Source organism: Podarcis liolepis, assembly GCF_965112155.1.
Source record: "Podarcis liolepis genome assembly, chromosome: 7".
Classification (NCBI taxonomy): domain Eukaryota; kingdom Metazoa; phylum Chordata; class Lepidosauria; order Squamata; family Lacertidae; genus Podarcis; species Podarcis liolepis.
In genome coordinates, this window is record NC_139561.1 from 6,276,434 (window position 1) to 6,300,330 (window position 23,897).

The 23,897-nt window shown below is 48.1% G+C and overlaps 1 protein-coding gene across 1 annotated transcript in view; it reads right to left on the reverse strand.

Annotated features, from left to right (window-relative positions):
* The window catches only part of ANTXR1 (ANTXR cell adhesion molecule 1), a 136,109-nt gene that overhangs the window by 106,769 nt on the left and 5,443 nt on the right, over positions 1–23,897 (reverse strand). The window contains exons 2-6 of the mRNA XM_083514239.1: positions 14,449–14,520; positions 11,190–11,261; positions 7,361–7,442; positions 7,167–7,200; positions 2,557–2,636 (exon numbers count right to left, since the gene is read on the reverse strand). Coding sequence (XP_083370365.1) covers positions 2,557–2,636; positions 7,167–7,200; positions 7,361–7,442; positions 11,190–11,261; positions 14,449–14,520 — 340 coding nt within the window. The remainder of the gene's footprint in view (positions 1–2,556; positions 2,637–7,166; positions 7,201–7,360; positions 7,443–11,189; positions 11,262–14,448; positions 14,521–23,897) is intronic.

The window sequence follows — 23,897 nt, forward strand, 5'->3', positions numbered from 1 at the left end:
AGGCAGAAGAAAAGATGAGTGACGACGACGACCCGAGATCTCCGAGTCTTTCCAGTGAATCAGAAGATTCACAGAAAGGAGCACCAGTGGCCAGGGCAAGGGGGGAGCCTAGGGGGACACCCCAGGAAGAAAGGGCCAGAGGGGGCTCAGAGGGGAGCAGTTGGAAATCAGGACCAGCGTCACCAACAGAGAGCAGGGAAGAGGAAGGGCGCCAGGTATCAAGCGCTGGCAGCTCACAACAGGAGGGAGGGCACGAGTCAGGAGTGGCCACACCTCCATCGGGGAGTGAAGAGACGGTTAGACGGAAGGTGGAAGGTTGGGCGCGCGCGCCAAGTTCAAATGCACAGGAAGGTGGCGCAGTAAGCAGCCCGGAAAGGGAGCCAGGTCCTAAAGCCCGGCGCAAGGAGACAGGAGGGTCCGGGGGGTCAGCGTCAGAAGAATCCCGGAAGGAAGAGACCCCGGGGGGCAGAGGGACCCAGAGAAGAACAGTCAGGCGGAAAAGGTGGAGTAAGGCTAGGGTATTAAGTTGGTGTACAGGGGGCGGAGACTCAGACGGAGCTTCGCCGGTCTAACCCTTAAGACGTAGAGTTGCGCGCAGCAGCTTGAGAATGGAAACTGTAACTCAATAAAAGACTTTTACAAGTGACCGCTGGCTAGCGTGATCCTCTGTGAGCTAGGATCTGGAAGCAGCTCTGACACTACTTTTCAATTTAAATTTTAAAATCGCACTAGGGAGACACATGGCATGATGGTCTCACAACGCTCCACATCAAGGGACCTCTCATTTGGGGGTCAGATCCTGTTCCTACTCCTTGATGGTTGCCAAGGGCCCTGCACATAGAAAAGCTAACAGATCTGTTTCCATTTTCTTATTCTTTCCCCAAATGAGGTGCAATTTTAGGTGAACTCTGCAGTCATTTTGTCACATGCATCTATCTATGAGACAGACCTCTGAACTGTCAGTCTGTGGCTTCCAGCTTGTCTGGACAAAGTTCGCCTTGTCTGCCTGAGTCTCCAGAAAGGAATCAAAAGTCTTGCTGTCAGGCTTGCTTAAAACACATGCCAGTTTTGATCACCAGGCAGACAGAGTCAGACAGGCAAAACATGATCTTTATGGGTGCAAAGATATGCCATCGGCCTCACAGAACCTGATAGCTCACTGTCTCCTGAGGCAAAACAAGATTAATGAACGAGTTGTCTCAAAGAAAGGGGTTATTTGCTTTTCTGAAAAACCTGGAGGGAGATAAAATGTTGGTTTTTCATCTGCACGGAGAAGGGAGATAAAGGCTGTGCCTTTTCTTGGGTTTTTAATAAGAATAGGGGTTGTAAAGGAACATGGCTAAGAACAGGGTTTTGGATGAAACTGGGTGTTGGTAAGCCAGGCTGACTCTTGGAGGCGGTCAGTGGAAGCCAGTGTGGTCTAGACGGATGGGTCAAATGCTACATGTGGTTTGGATGGTATGCATTTGAACTTTCAAATCCCAGCTGAGATGTGGCTATGGACTGGGTAGGAGAAACCCCTCTGGGCTGCTTCTGCTGTTTACATGGTGGCCCCTTAATTTCCTCGTGGACACTTGGTTTTGCTGACACCCAACCATACAGGTTCACTTATGCGATCTCTTGCAAGCACAGGGAGATGCGCTTGAGAAGCTGTCTGCAGCAACCCTGTATCGTGACGGGAGGAGTATTTTAGTAGGAGGGTTTCTAAAAGATGGGTGTACTGGGATCAGTCGCTCAGTCTCAACCCTTCCTCTGTGAAATGGCAAGTGCCATGACCACAGAACTGAACAGCCAGCATATGCCACTCCCTGCTTCTCCACAGCAAGGCTGGTCAGGCAAAGAGCTTGACGTCTATAGAAGAGGCCAGGAATCGCATCTGTCCAGACTGCCTTGCCTCTGATGCGGAAGCTGTGCTCCCTAAAATTTGGTGTGTACAGGTTAAAGGTAAAGGACCCATGGACGGTTAAGTCCAGTCAAAGGCGACTATGGGGTTGCGGTGCTCATCTCGCTTTCAGGCCAAGGGAGCTGGCGTTTGTCCACAAACAGCTTTCTGGGTCTTGTGGCCAGCATGACTAAACCGCTTCTGGCACAACGAACACTGTGACGGAAACCAGAGTGCACGGAAACACCGTTTACCTTCCCGCCAGAGTGGTACCTATTTATCTACTTGCACTGGCATGCTTTCGAACTGCTAGGTAGGCAGGAGCTGGAACAGAGCAACAGCTCACCCCGTTGTGCGGATTCAAACTGCCAACCTTCTGATTGGCAAGCCCAAGAGGCCACAGCGCCACTCACATTGGTTTGTGAAGGCAGGTTGGCATTAGTAGGGAGAAAGGGCAAGGTCTTCTGTTCGTGATCAGAAGAAATATAGACTCCATATATTCAAGAACCATACATGACCCACATAAGCAGGTTATTTGGCTCACATAGTTTCACTGAAGGCAAGACAAAAAAAATTCCTGCTGACAAAACCCACCTTTGACTGAACAAGCAGGTATGGGGAGCCAGGCGCCCACCCCCTCATCTTCCCATTGATTTTCAACCCATCCCATTTACCTCTCTTTCTGCATAGAAGAAAAGGTCTTCGTGAAGCTCTCCGTCTGTCAGTGCAATGATGACACTCGCCGTCCTATAACCTGAAGAGAGGAAAGCCGTTCCATTAATATGGTGAGCGAGGAGATGAAGTGGAGCATTATCAAACGGCATGTGGATGCATGGAATCATAGATTCACAGAACTGTGAAGTCGGAAGGGACCTCTGATGGTCATCTAGTCTAACCCCCTGAAATGCAGGAGGGAAAACTCTGGTGCAAAAAAAAAAAAAAAGCACTTGGACATGGAGTTTTAAAGCACGGATCTCTGCCTAGAAAGTGTGGCGCAAAAGGTAAGTTTGGCTAAGCAATGGCTGGTTCTTTCACCAGTGTTAGCAGGTGTTCTAAGAGTGCCGTTGTAGCCCATGGAGCATGTACATTAAACTTTTGTCCTGCTTCTTCTCTAGTCAGACTTGCTCTACAGCATTATTGTGCTGTTCAGGCTACAACAGAAGAATTACGGCTGGTATCTGTGCCTTTCCAACCATTACTGAACAGTATATAGCAACAGACTTGGATTTGCAACCAAGCAAACACACAGCAAGGGGGCACAGTCTGTTGTGGGTCTCTGATGCATCCCTGCGCATTACAGATTCTTCCAAATGCCTCTTCGGCACAGCTACCGTTTACACCTTAAGCCCGGCATAGGCAAACTCGGCCCTCCTGATGCTTTGGGACTATAACTCCCATCATCCCTAGCTAACAGGACCAGAGGTCAGGGATGATGGGAACTGTAGTCTCAAAACACCTGGAGGGCCAAGTTTGCCTATGCCTGCCTTAGGTGTTGACTTAAACATAGCATCACGTTTTTCTGCCCAAGGACCAAACCAAGCATGGCAGCAAATGTGCAGCTGCCTCCAGAACAAGCCACAGAATCTGGCTCCTCCATCCCATCCGTGACATCTAACAGGATGTGCCTCGTGCCATGACATGACAGTAACACAGGGAGCTGCCTTCTCCCAGGTCAGATCACTGGTCCTTCCAGCTCAGAGCTGTCTACACGGAGTGGCAGCAGCTGCTCTTCAGGATTTCAGACAGAGAGGCTTTTCCAGCTCTGCCTGCAGATGCCAGAGACGGAAGATGGGATCTTGGGCATGCAAAGAGATCCAGCTGGCTCAGTATTGTCCACACTAGTTGACAGTGCCTCTCCGGGGCTTCAATCAGGAATATTAGCCAGGCCTACCTGAAGGTGGCAGGGACTGGGCCTTATGCTCTGCCAGGGGTCCACATCCTGCATTTCCCCACCTTCTGTCACTGTCCGTCAATTACGAAGAAGGTAATGCATAAGAGTGTGACGTCAGCATGCCATGAGACAAGTTCTTGTTAGGAGTTCAGCCTACACTCGAGTAGGACTCTGGCAGAGACACATGCCCGACTGGTATGTTCCCTCCCTCCTGGTCAATCGTTCGGGAGCTTCATAAGCTTTCTTCTGCCCGAGCATCACAGCGACCGATGCCAACCAATTAAAGGCACACTTAGGGATCCGCAGAGTCTTCGCAGCTTGCATAACAGACCTCAGCAACTCAGCATTTTGGCTAATCTACTTTATTTACATATAAACACACACGGAGCACTGCAACATGGCTCCCTCTCTCTCTAGCATCAGAAAGCAAAGAGAGAGAACAAAGGACAAGACTTCACGGAACACAGTAACACAAACATCCTGTCTCCGTCACTTCCCACTCTGTGGAATGAAAACACACACCATCATGTGATAGACAACAATCCCATGACTGCAACCATGGAGCAGGAATTCTAACAGTTCTGCCATGGGTGGCCAGAAGGAAAGGCAGAGTCTACTGGGCAACCTGGTAGCTCACTGCTGGCATTGATGGTAAGGACACTGGACAAGGCTGACCTTGGGCTTAACTCAGAAAGATACTTCTGATGCCCATAAGCAAGAGGGCATATTCAGAAGCACAGATCAGTGGAACGACTGTGAGCACACACTCATGCTTTCTAAAACTTATCAGCGACTCATGCTCTGTGAGTCAGCCCACCTTTGTCCTATAGTAGGGTGAGGACGTGGGTGGCGCTGTGGGTTAAACCACAGAGCCTAGGACTTGCTGATCAGAAGGTTGGTGGTTCGAATCCTTGCGATGGGGTGAGCTCCCGTTGCTCGGTCCCTGCTCCTGCCCACCTAGCAGTTCGAAAGCACATCAAAGTGCAAGTAGATAAATAGGTATCGCTTCGGTGGTAAGGTAAACGGTGTTTCCGTGCGCTGCTCTGGTTCGCCAGAAGCGGCTTGGTCATGCTGGCCACATGACCTGGAAGTTGTATGCCAGCTCCCTCGGCCATAAAGCGAGATGAGCACAGCAACCCCACAGTCAGTCATAACTTGACCTAATGGTCAGGGGTCCCTTTACCTTTACGGGTGAGGAAGGGAGAGTTGGAGCCATGCCAGAGCCAGTGTGGCATAGTGGTTAAGGTGTTGGACTAGGGCCTGGGAGATCAGGGTTCAAATCCCCACTCAGTTATGTTGTATCTCACTAGGTGGCCCTGGAGCCAGTCACAATATCGCTCCACCGCCTCACAGGGCTGTTGTGGGTTTAAATGAGGAGGGGGAGAACCATGTTCACCATCTTGAGCTCCTTGGAGAAAAAGGTGGGATATAAATGCTATAAATAATAAACAATGAATCAATGGTTGCTGCTGTGCCCTCCACCCTGTAGAGTTTGGCCCCGGGTGCAAATGATGCTCTGGAAGGTTCATGAACCCTGGACCTAGTTGGGAGCTGGCCCCACTATGACAGAATTGCTTGTAAAGTAGAAGAGCCAAGCATATTATCATCTAGATTGCAGCACCGCCTGCCAAAATGCATTCTTCTCCCAAGGAGATTGTTATCTCGCTCTTAAGCCCGGCCCAGGCTTGTCATCGGTATCACCCGAAAAGCACACAGCCATCATGAAGCAGAACCAATTAAAGGTAATTTGGAAGGTTGCCGGCAGCTCCTTGCAATAAATCTGAGAGGCCTCTGGAATCAAGGATTACATGCTAAAGATGACATTTTGCACTTGTCAAAGCTAAATATAATCGCAAGACTTCTACCTGCAAGGGAGAAAAAAGCAAAAGCCCCAGTAATTAACAGCCTCTTTAAAATACCTTATGGTTAGAGTGCTCTCCCCCCAAAAAAGACCCAAGAGCAGATTTTTTTTTAATTGCCACATTGCTGGAGAGAATGAAAAATCAGTTTAGATACTCTGCTAGTCTTGGGTTCAGCTGCGTTCTGGGGCAGTTGAAAAAAAGTAGCACCCAAGAGGATTGGGGCCATCTAAAACTTACTTTGCCAGACTTCAGTTCTCAAATTGTGAAGGGCTTTAAAAACCAACTCCTTAACGTGATAATATTCAAATCAAATCACGAATATCTCAGGTCAGTTTATTAGTGCAGTATCTCTGGCCAGGACTCCTGTGCTGCCTGCTCAGTTCCTGGATCGAAAGTAGAAACCCCAAGTTTATGCTAGTTATTCAGTAAGAAACCCACTCTTTCTCATTATCCGGGACCCCACTTAAGCAGAAATTCTTCCTACAATCTTGTTTGGCTGCTCCTCCATTTTAAACTCGAGGTCAGGCATAGGCAAACTCGGCCCTCTAGATGTTTTGGGACCACAATTCCCATCATCCCTAGCTAATAGGACCAGTGGTCAGGGATGATGGGAACTGTAGTCTCAAAACATCTGGAAGGCCGAGTTTGCCTATGCCTGCTCTAGGTCATCAAACGCCGTTTTGGGGACTGAGTCTTGAACTGTGAGCTTTGTCATGCTCCTTCATTGGAAGTTTTTCAACAAAGGTTGAATGACCATCTCTCATGGATTCTTTATCTGTAACTCTCGCATTGCTGGCAGTTGGAGTAGATGACGATCAGGATCCTTTCTAACTGCAATCCTTTAATTCTATAAACTGTTTTACAACAAATGGTAAACTCAGAACAAGCCCTTCCCAGTCCTCCGGTATAAAAGCTGACCTTAGGGACAAATCACAGATCCACATTCCAGCTGCTTAAGAACTCTCAGGCTGATCCCATAACTAGACCCAGCAATAGGTTGGCTTTTAATATGTCAATAAGGCCTGGAGACTTGTTACTGCTGCTGGCCTCAGTTCTTTAGGTTCCCTTTTTGAGCAAGTCAGTTCAAGGGTAGGGATCTAAACCTGACATTTTCCACAGGTAGGGCAGCAGAAGAGGCAGGTACCATCCGTCCATCACTTACAGGACAATAAAGCAACTTCCATTTAAGGTAAAGGTAAAGGAGTCCCTGACCTTTAGGTCCAGTCGCGGACGACTCTGGGGTTGCAGCGCTTTATTGGCTGAGGGAGCCAGCGTACAGCTTCCAGGTCATGTGGCGAGCATGACAAGGCCACTTCTGGTGAACCAGAGCAGTGCACGGAAACGCTGTTTACCTTCCCGCCAGAGCGGTACCTATTTATCTACTTGCACTTTGACGTGCTTTTGAACTGCTAGGTTGGCAGGAGCTGGGACTGAGCAATGGGAGCTCACCCCGTCCTGGGGATTCAAACTGCCAACCTTCTGATCGGCAAGTCCTAGGCTTCCATTTAGTGACCCCCAACCTCATTCTTACCTTGAACATTTTCATGGTAAATTTGCTCACTTGCCTGAAAGAGAAACAAAAATGACCACCAGAACCATAAAGAAGAACGTGAGAAGAATAAGGGGTCATGTTTGGAAACAGCAATGTTTGAGGCCTGATCCACCCGCTGCCCACCCACAGTGTGATTGGGAGCAAGTGTTACGCTGGTGCAGTTTGCGATTTACCCTCTCGAAGCCTTCGTGCATGTACGTGTCTCCTCCTGGCAAGACCTTCTGGAGCTCCTCCAAGCCTTGACGGATCTGCTCCCTGAAACAGCAGAACACAACATCTCTGCTGAGGGAAAGCCAACTCGCTATGGATAAAACTGGTGCACGAGGAATAACATTCAGATATAAAGATTTTAGATCTGCCTGTTCCAAAATATATTCAAAATGAAATGCAACGCAGCTGAAACAGGGGGAACATTTTTAGATGCTGAACTTAGCCAACTCAACTTTCCGTGCCATCTTTAAGCACCTGCGGAAAACCTTTCTATTTCGCCAGGCCAATCCAGGCAATTAAGTATACATCCATCCACAATAGTAAATTGATATCTGCTTTTAACTTTTATGGTTTTACTGTATTTTGTTTGTTTTTATTGCTGCAAACTGCTTATACAGTATTTATATTTTATGACACAGCGGCATGCAAATATTTTTTATAAATAAATGAAGTTATGTCAAGCATGTTCTTTTCATTTTTGTAATACATTTCCTTACATCAATATCCTGCCTTTCTACCATCAATGGAACACAAGAGAATGCAGATATATTCACTGAACAGTCTCCCTTCCAGGTACTGATCAGACCTGATTAGTTTCCGCAAGGTGGTAGTCTCCTAGGTGCACTTTAGACTGTATCCTGGGGCCCAAGCTGTGCTCAGGATCAGTTTATTAAACACCTCGTAAGTACAGTGGTGCCCCGCAAGACGAATGCCTCGCAAGACGGAAAACTCGCTAGACGAAAGAGTTTTCCGTTTTGGAGGTGCTTCGCAAAACGAATTTCCTATGGGCTTGCTTCGCAAGACGAAAATGTCTTGCGAGTTCCTGCGGGTTTTTTCCCCTCCCCCCCTTTTCCCAAGCCGCTAAGCCGCTTATCAGCTGATGCTAAGCCGCTTAACAGCTGATCCGCTAAGCCGCTTATCAGCTGATCCGCTAAGCCGCTTAACAGCTGATCCGCTAAGCCGCTTAACAGCTGATCCGCTAAGCCGCTTATCAGCTGATCCGCTAAGCCGCTAAACTGCTTATCAGCTGATCCGCTAAACCCGCTAAGCCGCTAATAGCGCTAATCCGCTAATGGGCTTGCTTCGCAAGACGAAAAAACTGCAAGACGAAGAGACTCGCGGAACGGATTCTTTTCGTCTTGCGAGGCACCACTGTATTCCTGCATTGCAGGGGGCTGGGCAAGGTGGCCTTCGAATTGTACAATTCTATGGTTCTATAGTTCTTTATTCTGTCCCTCCCAGCCAGTCCTCGCCTTCATGTTACACAGAATTTAAGCAGCTGGACCTTCTTGCTCCCAATATTTTGATGAATCAATGAAGTTTATATAGCTAGAATTTATAAATCGCATTGTGTAACACGGGCACCTCCAACAGGTAGATCACGATCTATTGGTAGATTGCGGGGTGTTCCTGGTAAATCTCTGGTCTCTCAGGGATCTCCTTCCCCCCCCCCAAAAGTAAAAAAACAAAAAACAAAATCTCAACAACTACTGTTTCATAAAAAAAGTTCAACCACTCTGGCTCCCTAAGAAAAGCTGAATAACTTTGCCTTTCCCAAAAAAAGCTCAGCAACATTTGGTTCCTAGCCAAAAAGTTGACCAAAAAGATTAAGGTCCACTATTTGACTGCGGATTCAGGACCCTAAACTGTGTTTTATATAATCGACTTTTGATTATGTTCTGTGTATATCACAGTGCTCACTCAGTTTCATTCATTCATATATTCCATTTCCTTCCTTCCTTCATATACTTGTAACAATGTAACATAGATGCTAGCTGCATATATCATAGTCATAGAGATAAAACTTTACATTTCCTTCATTCATTTGCTTCCTAAAAAAAACAACTGAACAACTTTGGCTTCCCAGAAAAAGCCCAACAACTTTGATCCATCCGAAGACAATGGGTAGATCACTGCCAGTCTTTTTACACTGTGAGTAGATCGCAGCCTCTTGGGAGTTCGACGTCCCTGGTGTAACAGATCTATAGCTTAGCAGACAATTTCACCTGCCTTCAGAAAAGAGGAAAGAGAGTATGGCAGGGCATTGCTTGGGGGTGGCCCAGGGGTATGGATTCCCCCCCCCCCTTGCTAAATTGCTGGGTGAAAATCAGTCTAACTTGAGGCAAATGGAGAAAGCAATTGTTATAAGCTGTGGAAATTAAACGGATCCATCACTGATTCCTGCAGGAGGGAGTTCCATAGTTGAACTATGCACTGTGTGAAAAAGAACTTCCTTTTACCTGTCCTGAATCTTCACTGGACGTCCACAATCTCTAGTATTACGAGAGTCTAATCTTCAGGCTACAGATTTATGTGAAAGCAGCCACCCTCTTCCCTCTCTTCCTCCATCCAAACCAACTTCAAGATTAATGAGTTCATGGGAAAGACTTTTAAAAGTCCTGGACATCCAATGTAATCTTTCCGAAACGCAGGCACACAGGCAGATTAAAAACAGGCTGAGCCGGGTGGGCTCTGTGGTGTTTCACTCAGCTGTGAAAACTGACTCGAAGGAGCCAAGTGGAGTTCGGAAGCTTTCAAGCCAAGATAACGCCTCTGTGGTCCTCAGACTATCTCCGAATGAACTCATGCTGCTGGTATCTCCATGGGAAGGAGATTGCCAGTTCAGCCAACACATGGGGAGGGGGTCTCCACGAAATCCAACAGGCAGTGCACATTTGTGACAAATTCCCATTTCTTCAGTTCACAATTAGTGCAAAAGGTTTGGTTTTCCAGGGAGATTCCAGCTGAACGGTTAACATTTCGCAGTAACGTTATCTGTTTAATTCCTTACTTGATGAGAAGCACCATCATGTTAATGAGGCCAGAAGGCTTAACAATTTCAAGCGTGTTTTGGGGACTTTGGGGGGTGTCCCCAGGAGAAAGAATATCATCAATATAAAATAAAACAACACGTGGCACAGAGAAAGAGGATAGGGAAAAGCGTTTCTTCCACAAGTTCCCTCATTATTATTGATTCTATGGAAACTTTAATTGGGCTGATTGTAGCACTGGGGGCATGCTACACATCATTTTAAGTTGGCTTTTAAAGAAATCCTTCAAGGATACAGCCTTAAAACGCCAGTTGTGTCATTATTGCGCACAAGAAGCAGCCTCCTCATTCCAGCTGGCATTTTCTCAAAGCTAGCTTCTAGTTTGTTTCAAGAATGCAGCAAATCCCACCAGCACCATCCCAGGACCCAAATATATTCCATGACAAGGTGCTGGAGGGCTTCTGGAGCACGGCAGCCTTTAAAAAGAAACGCAGGGATATGAAGTCAAACCCAGGGCTGTAAGATTCGGCACCAGACCTCGCAAGCATCCCGTCAGAACTGAACGCTCACTGTCATAATAACAAAAGAAGAATCTGTTGGGTCAGCTCAATGGCCCACCTAGTCTTCTCAAAGTGGCTAACCAGCAAGCAGTGTTCGAGAACAAGAGAGCGGCACTCTTCCCTGCTGCAGTTTCCAGCAACTGTTACTCAAAAGCAGTGCTGCCTCTGACCGTGAAGGCTAGTAGGCCTTGATAGCCTTCTCTTCCATGAATTTGTCTTATCTTCTTCTAAAGCCATCTAGATTGGTGGCCATCACTGCCTCCTGTCGGAGCGAGTTCCATAGTTTAACTCTGCACTGTGTGAAGAAGTCCCTTCTTTTATCTGCCCTGGATCTTCCAACATCTTTAGACATCCACAACCTGATCATGTTTGCTCCTGGCCTTGCAAAGCCTGGTGTGCACGATGCACAAGCCTCAGACCTTTGCAGCCCACCCCCCCTTGCCTTCCCGGCTTCCTCTTACCTGTCTTCAGTGAGCCTCATCAGAGTTGAGCCTCTGGTTGAGAAAACAATGAAGGACATCCTCAGCTGGGGGCTGGAAAAAGGGAACACAAGAGTTACAGTCCACACTTTGGTTCACCATGGACAAACATGAACGTAAGGAGTTTGGGACCCACCCAGGGATCATTTCTGAACCATCTAGGGCTGGAACTGAAAAAATAACAATCTTTTGCACCCTGGAACTCCCTGCCTATTGATATCAGGCAGCGATCTTCGCTGTATTCTTTTTGGCACCCATCAGAAATATTTCCGTATGTCTATTTATTTATTTCATAAAATATACAGACCACTTGACTGTAGTAAAACAAAGCTGCTTATGAAAAAGACAACGAACTCATCACTAAGAAAAATGAAAAAATTAATACGTTCAAAAAAGTTAAAATAACAATAGACAGAAAGCAGATTAAGACCTGCATCAACTTTCTAAACATCTGGATCGATTGTCTAAACAATTATGCTTTTAGCACGCGCTGAAAACAGTAAGGTGAAGGTGCCTGTCTGGTATCAACAGGCAGGGAGTTCCGAAGTGTTGGTGCTGCCACACCAACTGCCACACTAAAAGGTTCTTACTAATAGGGAACAGGTATTAAGGGGCACCTGAAACCATTTCCACTGACCGAAGCAGTCCAGTGGGTGGATATGAGGTAAGGTGATCTTGCAGGTTCCTTTGGAGAACACCATGGCAACTTGTTGGTTTGTAGAATAGGTCAAAAGCCGGTGGGGAACCAACTGAGCTTGCAGGGCCTAACTAGCCACGCCCACCTGCCCCACAGATGATGTAATCTATGACATCACGGGTGGGACGTGTGAAGAGGCATAGCTGAGCCAAAAGAAGTTTTGCTGGTGCTTGCCCAGCCCCTCATACAGTGCCAAAGATCAGCTGGTTGCATAGCTGTCAACACAGATTTGAAAATAAGGGACCAGCAGCTTCGAAAATAAGGGATCAGCAGCCCAAATAAGGGATTTTGCTATTGTAAAGAGTTAGATACATTGGTAGGATTGAAAGATGCTGTCAATCTGGTATGAGGTGGTTGCGGCGCCGCCCTTTTGTGTCCCTCCCCATCCCCTCCTCTTCCTCCTCTCTCAGGCCGCCTCCTCACCTGCCACCACCGCTGCTGCCTCTGGGCTCGCGGGCAGTGTGGGCGAGAGTCTCTCTCCCTCCCCCCCTCAGGTGGGGAAGGGCTGATGTAACTCCTCGCGCCAGGACGACGGCGTAGGACCTCGCGGCGTAGGACCCCGAGCCGCTGCTTCCCTCCCGAGCCGGGCGAGCATGAAACCCGGGAAATTTAAGGGACATCATCAATAAGGGACAGCAGCGGGACATGGCGCTGGAATAAGGGAGTTTCCAATCAAATAAGGGACGGTTGACAGCTATGGCTGGCTGTCAGGCTTCTGTGCACAGCTATGCAAGCCTGAAGTGCTTCTAGACTCTGAAGCAGTGGTTCCCAAACTTTATCTGGTTGCCATTCCCTTGGTTCCATAAACTCATCCCCAGTAAGCCCTGCCCTAACCCTATAAATAGCATTATTCAGAACAGCGGCTTGCGCGGCCCACTAAGGAAGATAATAACACAACAAAATCCAGCCAAGAACATTGCATGAATTTCTCCCCAAATTCTTATTAACAAAAACAGAAGGATGAAGGAAATTTAAGAGCATAAAATATTTGTCTGTAGTGATTTATCAAACATGTACAAACCTTCACCCACCACTGACGTACAGTTACAAATTAATAAGAAAATCAGCAGCTGTTCCAATAACTGCTATCTTGTGAACTGTGGCAACTCAGAATCATAAATACAAACAAATGTAACCTAATGAAATACAGTGGTGCCTCGCAAGACGAAAAGAATCCGTTCTGTGATTCTCTTCGTCTAGCGGTTTTTTCGTCTTGTGAAGCAAGCCCATTGACGGATTAGCGGATTAGCGCTATTAGCGGCTTTTAGCGGCTTATCTGCTGATCGGAACTCGCAAGGCATTGTCGTCTTGCGAAGCAAGCCCATAGGAAATTCGTTTTGTGAAGCACCTCCAAAACGGAAAACCCTTTCACCAACGGGTTTTCCGTCTTGCGAGGCATTCGTCTTGCGGGGCACCACTGTAGCTTTGAAAGCAATAAGAGTAGGAAGCAAGGAAAATGCTTCACTCTAGGATCCAGCCCGGTCAATCGTAAATAAGTGATTAACGTGCCTCTGAGCGTCACCCCCACCCCCAGTAATCCTACCCCCCATTTTGGGAACCAGTGATCTAGAAAAACATAACACAAGGGCTAGAAGTAGACCATAACTGGACTTTAAAAACCAAAACCAAAAACAAAGTATTTAATGAGACGGAGAGAGGAACCCTTAGAATGAATGAATCGATTTATTTCGGTCAGCGTGGAGTACTTAAGATACCTTGCTCATGAAAATACAGAAGGAAAGGATCCATTTTGGAATTCATTCTGTGTTATGAATTATGCTCCCTTCTTTTAATTAAACAGGATCCAATATAAGGCAAAATGAAAGCTCAAGGCAAAACAAACTAGAGGGTTCCCTCCCACAACCAAGTTAAATTGTGAATTTGCTCAATGAATTCTTCTCAGCTGTGATGTTATGAAGAATCAGAAGGACAAGCCCAACTGAAGCCAAGAGAGATGAAAGAACTTGATTCTCCTCTGGTATAATCCACAATTAGACATGAAGGCCTGATTCCATGATTCCATGCATGTTTACTCAGAAAAACAAAAGGACTTTTAACCTGGGACTAAGCTCCATTGAGGGACACGGGTGGCACTGTGGGTTAAACCACAGAGCACAGGGCTTGCCGGTCAAAAGGTTGGCGGTTTGAATCCCTGCGACAGGGTGAGCTCCTGTTGCTCAGCCCCTGCTCCTGCCAACCTAGCAGTTTGAAAGCACGTCCAAGTGCAAGTAGATAAATAGGTACCACTCTGGTGGGAAGGTAAAGGGCGTTTCCGTGCACTGCTCTGGTTTGCCAGAAGTGGCTTAGTCATGCTGGCCACATGACCTGGAAGCTGTACGCCGGCTCCCTTGGCCAATAAAGCGAGATGAGCACCGCAACCCCAGAGTCGGCCACGACTGGACCTAATGGTCAGGGGTCCCCTTACCCTTTACCTTTAAGCCCCATTGAACATAGCGGAAGTTACTTCCGAGTAAACATGCACGCCCGAAGCCTAATCACACTTAACCTCCTTGAAATCAACCTACTATCAGCCAAATTTCTTACCTTATAAATTTGTGGGCCAGATGTTCCACAAAGTGGTAGATTTCATTCCAGTGGTGCAAGACGCTTCCTGATCTGGAAAAGAAAATCATTCCAGGCAATATTGGTTTAATTACAGAAACATTTAGGTTGCTGCTGCTTTATTAAGGTTTGGTTCATCTGGACATCTGTGGAGCTCATCAGGTTCAAAGCTGATCTCCCGTTCAAAATGCCTTTCGCAGTTCCTTGAAGGGGGAGGGGGAAGGGAAATGCCCGTATTTCATCTGTTGCTTTCGAAAGGCCCATGCAGATGATAGATCTTCCAGGTGAGCCCTGGGGACTGTTCCTTGACAAGGATAAATAACTGCAGCACTGGACCTTTAACTTGGCACTACACAAATCACACAAGGGCTGCCTCTGATCAGCATCCCCGCACAGCTTTGAGATGGGCTCTGTCGCCGCACAGAGCTTTTCAGCTGATTTCAATTGGGAAAAGGGAGACCAGGGCCGGCTCAAGACATTTTGGCACCTGAGGCAGACCCCAAAATGGTGACTCCCTCCATGCCAGGTAAGAAGGGGTCAGGGAAGACCTCTATCAGCGGGTGGGGGTGGGACTCAACACCAGGATCTGCTGCCCTGGTGGATTCTGCCACCTGAGGCGATTATCTCATTTTGCCTCATGGGTGGGCCGGCCCTGAGGAAACAAACCTGCTCTAAGTGAGAAACAGTTCAGTAGCATTAGGGAGAAAGTTAGATAGGGCTGCATCCACTGTAGCGCCAGGTTAATGCCCCTTAGTGGTTCACTGGTTCCACTGGCAAAACTTTTTGAAACAGTGGAACACTGTTGTGCAAGACGAAGGTAGCACACCATGAAACATGAAAGAGAACACCTTAAAATATTGCTTAGGTCAAAAGCATTCAAGAATATATCTAAACCAGGGGTCTGCAACCCGCAGCTCCGGAGCCGCATGTGGCTCTTTTACACCTTTGCCGCGGCTCCGGGGCAGATACTAGCAAGGGGAGGAGGTGCATTGTGCGCCCCGACACTCCCCCACTGTGGCGGGCGCTGTACTGGCTGTGACGTCGCATGGGGGCGGTGCGTGTGTTAGTCACGCACCGTCCCGACGTCACCTTCCCGCCTGCCCGCTACATTGTAAGGGGCATGTACGCTGGTCACTGTTTTGAAGGGGAGTGAAGAACACACACACACAAAAAGGTAACTTGTTAATTTAACGTTTATTTCTATGAGGAGGAGTAACTCTGAGGGGTCAAACAAAGAAATAATAAAAAAGTGAGAAAAAAGTTATTTTTATAATGACGAGCTTTGCGGCTCCCAGTTTTTTTCTTCTTCAGAAACGGGGCCAAGTGGCTCTTTTTGTCTTAAAGGTTGCAGACCCCTGATCTAAACCAATATCCTGCTCCCACAGTGGCCAGCCAGATGCCCAGAGGGAAGCTCCTAAGCAGAATCAGGTCCGTCTTACTCATAAGCACTAGGGGTGCAGGGCACCCGGGCGAGGGCTATCAGGGGCATGAGGCCGAGAGTCCAGGGCCCGAGAGTTGAGTCCAGGAAAGAGTCTGCGCCTCTGTCAGAGCACCATGCCAGGCTCTTCTGCTGCGGGCACCTCTATGCCATGAGTTCAGGGGTGACCGAGCCAGCCAGCTGGCCAGCTCCACCCTCCTGCGCGCCTGGGACTGGGCAACCGGGGAGGGGCGCACTGGGCAGATCTTTGCACCCCAGGGCCACATATGCTTAAGCTAGCCCTAAGCAGGATTCTGCTTTGAAAGCCATCGAGGTTGGTTGCCACCCCTGCCTCCTGTGGGAGCAAGATCCATAGTTTATCATTTATTTTAACTATTGATGCGTTTTACAGATTTTATACAGTGGTGCCCCGTAAGACGAATGCCTCGCAAGACGGAAAACTCGCTAGACGAAAGAGTTTTCCGTTTTGGAGGTGCTTCGCAAAACGAATCTCCTATGGGCTTGCTTCGCAAGACGACAATGTCTTGCGAGTTCCTGCGGGTTTTTTCCTCCCCCCTTTTTCTAATCCGCTAAGCCGCTTATCAGCTGATCCGATAAGCAGATAAGCCGCTAAAAGCCGCTAAAAGCCGCTAATAGCGCTAATCCGTCAATGGGCTTGCTTCGCAAGACGAAAAAACCGCTAGACGAAGAGAATCACAGAACGGATTCTTTTCGTCTTGCGAGGCACCACTGTATATGGATATAGTTTTAATTCTATCAGTGTTAAATTGTATTTTATTGATTGATTTGTCTTAGGTTTCTAGTGGTTCTTATTTTTATCTGTAAGCTGCCTTGAGTCCCATCAGGGGAAAAGGCAGAGTATAAATAAATATACCAACAACAATAAGGCTGGATTAAGAAGTACTTTCTTTGATCTGTCCTGAATCTTCTAACATCCAGCTTCCTTGGATACCCACAAGTTCAAGCATTATGAAAGAGGGAGAAAGACTCTTCTCTATCCACCATCTCCATGCCAGTCATAATCTTATAAACTTCTATCATGTCCCCTCTCTCTTACCTTCTCTCTAAACTAAATGCTGTTTTGACCCTAACCCTAAAAGCCACCCAGGAGTGGCCCTGAATAAAATCTCCCAGAATATGGAGTTCTCACAACCTGGGTGCCATCACTGAGGAAGCCCCGTCTCAAGAATCCTCGACGACAGTTCAGTAATATGCCCATATTGTAAATGAGGCAGGACACCAGATGTCTTACTCTATTTGCCGGCTGCCATTTGTGAATTTCTGGCTAAGGTAAGATTGGAAACAGGGGCAAAGGCTTCTGGCCACCTTTCTTAGCCGCCTGCCTCTCAAAACTTAGTGTCAGAGAATGAGCTGCCCCCAGCCAGGATATTAAGAGTTAGGGGTGGGTAGGTGAGTGAGAAATGTGGTTGTGTTCACATTTTAATGCAAGTCTGCCTCATTTTGAATTTTCAAAACAATACTGAAATGCAGCTGTCCTTCCAAATCCAACCTGCTCTGAATTTTGTGACGGAGTTCTCCAACTAAAACATATGTATGTTAAGGGAAAGTGTGCGTTGAAAACAGTGGCGTAGCGTGGGGGGTGCAGGGGGGCCCGGCCGCACCGGGCGCAACATCTGGGGGTTAGGGTTAGGGGGCGCAAATCCACGGGTTAGGGGGCGCAAATCCACGGGTTAGGGGGCGCAAATCCACGGGTTAGGGGGCGCAAATTACTTGCCTTGCCCCGGGTGCTGACAACCCACGCTACGCCACTGGTTGAAAATGCACATGTCAGTGAAAATGAGCTACAAAGGTGCATTGAATTATGCAGATCTGCTTGCAAAAGAGTATAGAGATCAGGCAAAATTGTACACACAACTACATGTGCTAAGAGAAATGGTGCACTAAAACGCTGGTGAAATTTTGGAAACATTGTCCAGCTGCTGAAAACTCCCTTTGAGTTATCCAAGGGTTATAAATACGGTTAGCTAAGCCAATGGATAACGGTAATAATTGTATTTGTTGGGTCAAACGTCCAAATGCCTGCCTACAGGAGGTCTGAAATCATTTTCTGGCGTTGGGCTGCTGAGGGTGGGACACTGAAAAATCCTGCCTGATCCTGGCCTCGGGAACTCATAGCAGTTGAGAGATCTCTCAAGGCAGCAGTTACTACATTTTTTCCCTTTAGAGAGAGGCAGCTGAGGAGCAGCCATTGCGTTTAGAGACACAGGTCTATTTTCCATGGTCTAGAGAAGGAATCCCTGCCCTGGTCTAGCTCTATAGAGCTCCCCGCAGCTCTGAAGGAGCTCCCTTTTCGGCTCTGCTGCTGCGACTCAGGGACCCGCTAGACAAGAGGCTTCTGCGTTCTTGGTGGTTTGGAAGGAGCCTGTCTCAGTTACACACCACTTTTTAAATTCGCCACATAAGTACATCCTCCAGCTTTTCGTCTCCCCTCGGAACAAGAATCCAAACATCTAAAATTACAGCTCTTTTTTCCGTGAGACCTTCCCACACGCCTCCTCGCACAGGAAAGTGCTGCCACCGCGATGCTGAAGGCCAGCAGAAAGGAATTTAAATAAATAAATCCCCTTTCTTTGCAAGGAGGGCGGCTTCTTTCCCTTCTAGAGGCAAGAGTTGAAAGTAGAAACACGAAAAGAAAAAGAAAAAACCCACCAAAAACTCCCTCAGTTCAGAAGGTTCACAAAAGGTCAACCAAAACGATCAAGTAAATAGAGGGACTCCCTGTGAGGAAACTCCTAGAGAAAAGGTTTGTAAAATTAAGCACGCACTGGAGAAAGAAAACAGTTTTGCCCTCTTTCATAAAACTAGAACTCCAGTGAAACAGAATGTTAGAAGATTCAGGACAGATTAAAAAAACAGTCCTTCCTCATGCAGCACATTGTTAAACTATGGAACTCACTCCCACAGGAAGCAGTGACGACCGCCAACCTAGATGGCTTTCAAAGAGGATGAGACAAATTCATGGCGGAAAATTTGATGGCTATTAGCCAGGATGGCTCCACAGTTGGAAGCAGGCAGTAAACTTTCTCAACATCAATTCAGAAGGAAACCACCGGAGAGGAGCGTTCCTCTTGTGCTCGAATCCTGCTTGTGCATATCCCAACAGAGGTACCTGGTTGGCCGCTGTGAGAACACGATTCTGGACTAGATGGGCCACTCCTTATGTTCTGCCTCTTAAAACAGCTGGTCTAACCATGAGACTCTAACCTGAAATGGCCTCTCACTGTCTTACGAACTGCAGGTCTGCTCAGTATACTGTATGAATGGGCAAAGTCAAACCTGAAGCTCTTCCTTCTGGTGATCCTTCATCTTCAGAGCAAGCTTGGATCACACAGCCCTTCAAGAGGACAACAGCTCTCTTACAATCTTTCAAAGAGAGGCAGGGCCGGCCCAAGACATTTTGCCACGCGAGGCGAACCCAATGGCTCCTCCGACCACGTCTCACTCCTACACAGGGTCTTAGGCCACGTGCACCCTCACCAAAGTTGCTTCCAAGCTGCGGGCATGAGAGGAGAGGTGGGATCCATGCTCAGGAACTGGGCCAGGTGCCTGTAGCCTCAGCCAAGCCTCTACGCTGCCCACCCAGTTCCTCTGGCACTGGCAGCAGCTGCAGCCATCAGCCAGAACAGGGCACAAGCTGCCGCCATCTTGGGCTGCCTGTGCAAGAACATTGTCTGCACAAGCGCATGACGGGGAGAGGGAAGCCAGTGGTGTCCTAGTGCTTATGCACGAACTCGGTTTGTTTATTTGCAGTTTAGGAGAATGCTCCAGCAGCTGCGCACACACAGCCCCATCGGGGGGCAGGAGATGCAGCCATCTCTGCCACCAGCCAATGGGGGCTAGAGGGATCAGGCGCAGGATTGTTGGGTGAATCCTTTCGGCGAGGGCGGTTGCCCCTCCAGAGAGGGAAATGAGCTAGGAACCTGATCCAAACCTGCCACCCCTCTCACTTTCCCCTGAAGCATCTGCCTAAACTTGGCTCATTATATGGTAAAAAAAAGTAAAGTACCCCAGGACAGTTAAGTCCAGTCCAAGACAACTATGGGGTTTGGGTGCTCATCTCGCTTTCAGGCTGAGGGAGCCGGCATTTGTCAACATACAGTTTTCTGGGTCATGTGGCCAACATGACTAAACTGCTTCTGGCATGACAGGACACTCTGATGGAAGCCAGAGCGCAGGGAAATACCGTTTACCTTCCCGCTGGAGCGGCATCTATTTATCTACTTGCACTGGCGTGCTTTTGAACTGCTAGGTTGGCAGGAGCAGGGACCGAGCAATGGGAGCTCACTCCGTTGCAGGGATTCAAACCGCCGACCTTCTGATCAGCAAGCCCAAGAGGCTCAGTGGTTTAGACCACCGTGCCATCCTGCATTATGAAGCTGGCCATGAAAAGAGGATAATCATCCTGTAAAGGAGGACACATGGTGACTCCATAGCTGAGTGGCAGGAAGCAGACTGTGCATGATACAGGTCTGGATGATGAAGATCCCAAGGAGGTTATTTTTAGCGGGGGGGGGGGGGGAGAATGAAAGAACAAAAATGAGGTAGCATGACAACAAAGATGAATGGAGGGACACGAATGAAAGGGGAACTCAATGCAGACATTCACAATCAACTTCACAGAGTAGAGGCAGCTCCATTCACTGCAGTCCCAGATCTCACAAAAGCAGCTTTCAAATAGCCTCAAAGAAGTGACACCAAAAAAATTGCAGTTATGTGGCATGGAAAAGGGAAGGATCATAAAACTGCAGGGTTGGAAGGGGTCCAAAGGCCCATCGAGTCCCACCCCACTGCAATTGCAGGAACAGACACGTTTTAAACTCAAATCTGCCACATTCAATGTCATTGGAGGGTTCACATTTCACTCAAAGATGTAGGGTTTTTTAAAAAAAATGCCCAACCCAAAATACTCATTTTTAAAAACTAAAACCCTGCTTTAGCCTCAGTTGTGAAAGCACCGCTACACACAACAGCTACACTGGTTCAGAGTGAGGGCAGGAAACTTGGGGTCTTTCTCCCATCAGCCTCCACCCATCATGCCAAATGGTCAGGTGTGATGGAGGCTGTATAACACCTGGAGGTCCACTTGGTCTGTATCAGCCTTCCCCAACCTGGTGCCCTCCAGATGTTTTGGACTTCAACTCCCACGAGCCCCTGCACCCCATGACTGTGCCAGCTGGTACTGATGGGAGTCTTCCCAAACATCTGGAGGTCTTCAGGGTGGGGGAGGCCGGTCTATAGCAATCAGACTGGGTTTTTCTTTTTTGTTTAGGCAACCCTATCCAAATTTATGAATCTTTGTTTTAAAACTGCTGGGTTTGTCCATACTTGGAAAAATTCTATTTCTGCTTGATTTCAAAGTTTGCTTTTATTGGTATTTTCTTGTATGTAATATTGTTTTATGCATACTGCCCAGAGGTGTTTTTGATTAAGGGGCATGTAAATCTTGCTGGTAAATAAACAAGCAAAGCAAATTTCTCTGGGCAGCTCATATTAAAATATTGGAGAAACCACATTAGAGAGTCCTAGAGCACTTTCGTGACAAAGGAGCGTTATGGCAGCAGCAGCATTTGTGGATGAAGAGTTATCCACAGCTGGCAGAGACATACAGATGCGGGAAGAAATGGTAAACAAGAGGGTCAAATAGCATTTGCCGTTTGACTCAACTGCTTGCCATTTCTCTCCTCTCCCCTCTCCATATTCCTGTCAACTGAGGCCAGCCCTCCATGCCTCTGGTAATGCAAACTCTAGTCCCACCGGAAGCTGCCCTATTTACAAGAGAGAGAGAGCAGGCCCTTCCAGAGGGCCTGTTTAATGAGCATTTGTTCTGATTCGTTTCAACACAAGAACGCCGGAAGAGGTTGCAGGATCAGGCCAATAGCCCATGTGGCTCAGGATCCTCTTCTGACAGTGGCCGACCAGAGGCCTGTGGGAAACCTGCAAAAGCATGCTTTGCGCAAAAGAGCGCTCTCCCCTCCTGTGGTTTCCAGCACTGGTACTCAGAAGCATTGCTGCCTCACAGAATTGCGAGAGTTGGAAGGGACCCCCAAAGATCCTCTAGACCAGTGATGGCGAACCTTTTAGAGACCGAGTGCCCAAACTTCAACCCCCAAACCCTCTTACCGTATTTTTCGCTCTATAGGACGCACTTTTCCCCCTCCAAAAATGAAGGGGAAATGTGTGTGCGTCCTATGGAGTGAATGCAGGGGGGGAGGCAGGCAGGAAAAGCCCCCAAAAGCCGCACACAAGCTCCACACGGCTCTTGCGGACTTTTCCTCAGGAGGGACAAGGGTCTGATGCGGCCAGTCAGTCCCTTCTCCCTCCTTGTAGAAAAGCCCACAGGAGCCGTGCGCTTCTTAAAGGGTGCGTGGCTCCTGCGGGCTTTTGCGGGAGGTGGGGATATTGCCATAGCTGCGCGCAGCCTCTCCCGGCTGGAGAGGTGACCCGCGGCTATGGCAACAGCCATATTTATTTATCACAAAGCACTCATCGGCCAGGAGCAAGTTTCTTGCTCAATATCTAAAGGGAATTGCCGATGATACGAATGAAGCCAAACTGAGATATCTATTAAATGATGATGACCCCCTAAGATCACTCACGGTTGCCAGATTCTTGATCAGCGTCCTATCCCTAAAGAAGAAAAACGGACTCCTGTGCGGCTCGGAAAATCCCTTTAAACCATGATCTATGTTTTAGGATGTAACTAGGTGAATCACCATTGATGTCTTCTATTAATTTATGAGCAGAGGGTGATGTTTATGTTACAAATTTATTGTAATGTATGATGTTGGTCTTTTGTTTTTGTTCTGCTTTGGTTCTTGTCTGTTTTTTGTAAGTTTTGACGGTTTTAAATTTGGAGGTTCAAGTACATTATGTTGGTATGGGAAACTGTCGTGTGACGGGCCAATGGCCGTAATAAAGATCAATCCAATCCAATTTATCACAAAGTGCCACAAAGGTATTTATCACAAAGTGTCACCCACAGCGGAGGCTCCGCAAGGGAAAATGTGCGCCCTGGGGGTTGTGGCTTGGTTTTGCACACACACACCCGGCGCCGCATCCGAGGCGCTTCTACTCGGACACAAGTCCCAGGATCCACGCCCAGCCTCTGAAAACAACATGAGCACCTGCTTGGGGATAGCGTTATGTATCCAAATGGGACCAGTGCCCCTCCTGGCCTTTCCCTTTGCGCCTCCCTGGCCACGAGGGCGCCTTCTCGGTCTGGGCATCTTGTGTGAAGCAGCTGAGCAAAAGGAGCCCTAAAGGCACTGCAGCAGACGGGCCAGTTTGGGGATTTCGGCTCTTTGCTGTCCTGCTCTGCAGCATCCGAAACCTCAGCGCAATTGGACGCAATGAACTCAGGGCAAAGAATAGTTGCAACCCCTGTTTTGGAAAGAGTTGGCACCCTGATGGGCATCACATCCCACTCCTTCCATGCAGTTTCCTGCGCTGACCCGCCGCTCACATGGCCCAAGTTGAGCTGAGGATTCGACGCGCCGCCCTTGCCTTCTGCCAGCTTTGTGCTGGGGGGACGGCGCGTGTACCCACAGGGAGGGCTCTGAGTGCCCCCTCTGGCATGCGTGCCATAGGTTCACCACCACTGCTCTAGACCAATCCATGGCAGACGGCCATTCACTTCTGCTTAAAAACCATCAAGGAAGGAGAGCCCATCACCTGCCATTTGCCCAGAAGCCCTTCCACCCATTCTCCTTCCACCTCAGGCGAAGCGGCTGAGACTCTACAAACTGAAGAGGCAGAGCAAGGCCAGTGGCCCTTTTCCTCTTTGAAACCCATCGAAATTGGTGACCATCCCTGCATCCTGCATGAGAGAGAGTTCCATACTTTAGTCAAAGGTAAAGGTAAAGGGACCCCTGACAGTTAAGTCCAGTCGCGGACGACTCTGAGGTTGCGGCGCTCATCTCGCTTTACAGGCCGAGGGAGCCGACGTTTGTCTGCAGACAGTTTTTCCGGGTCA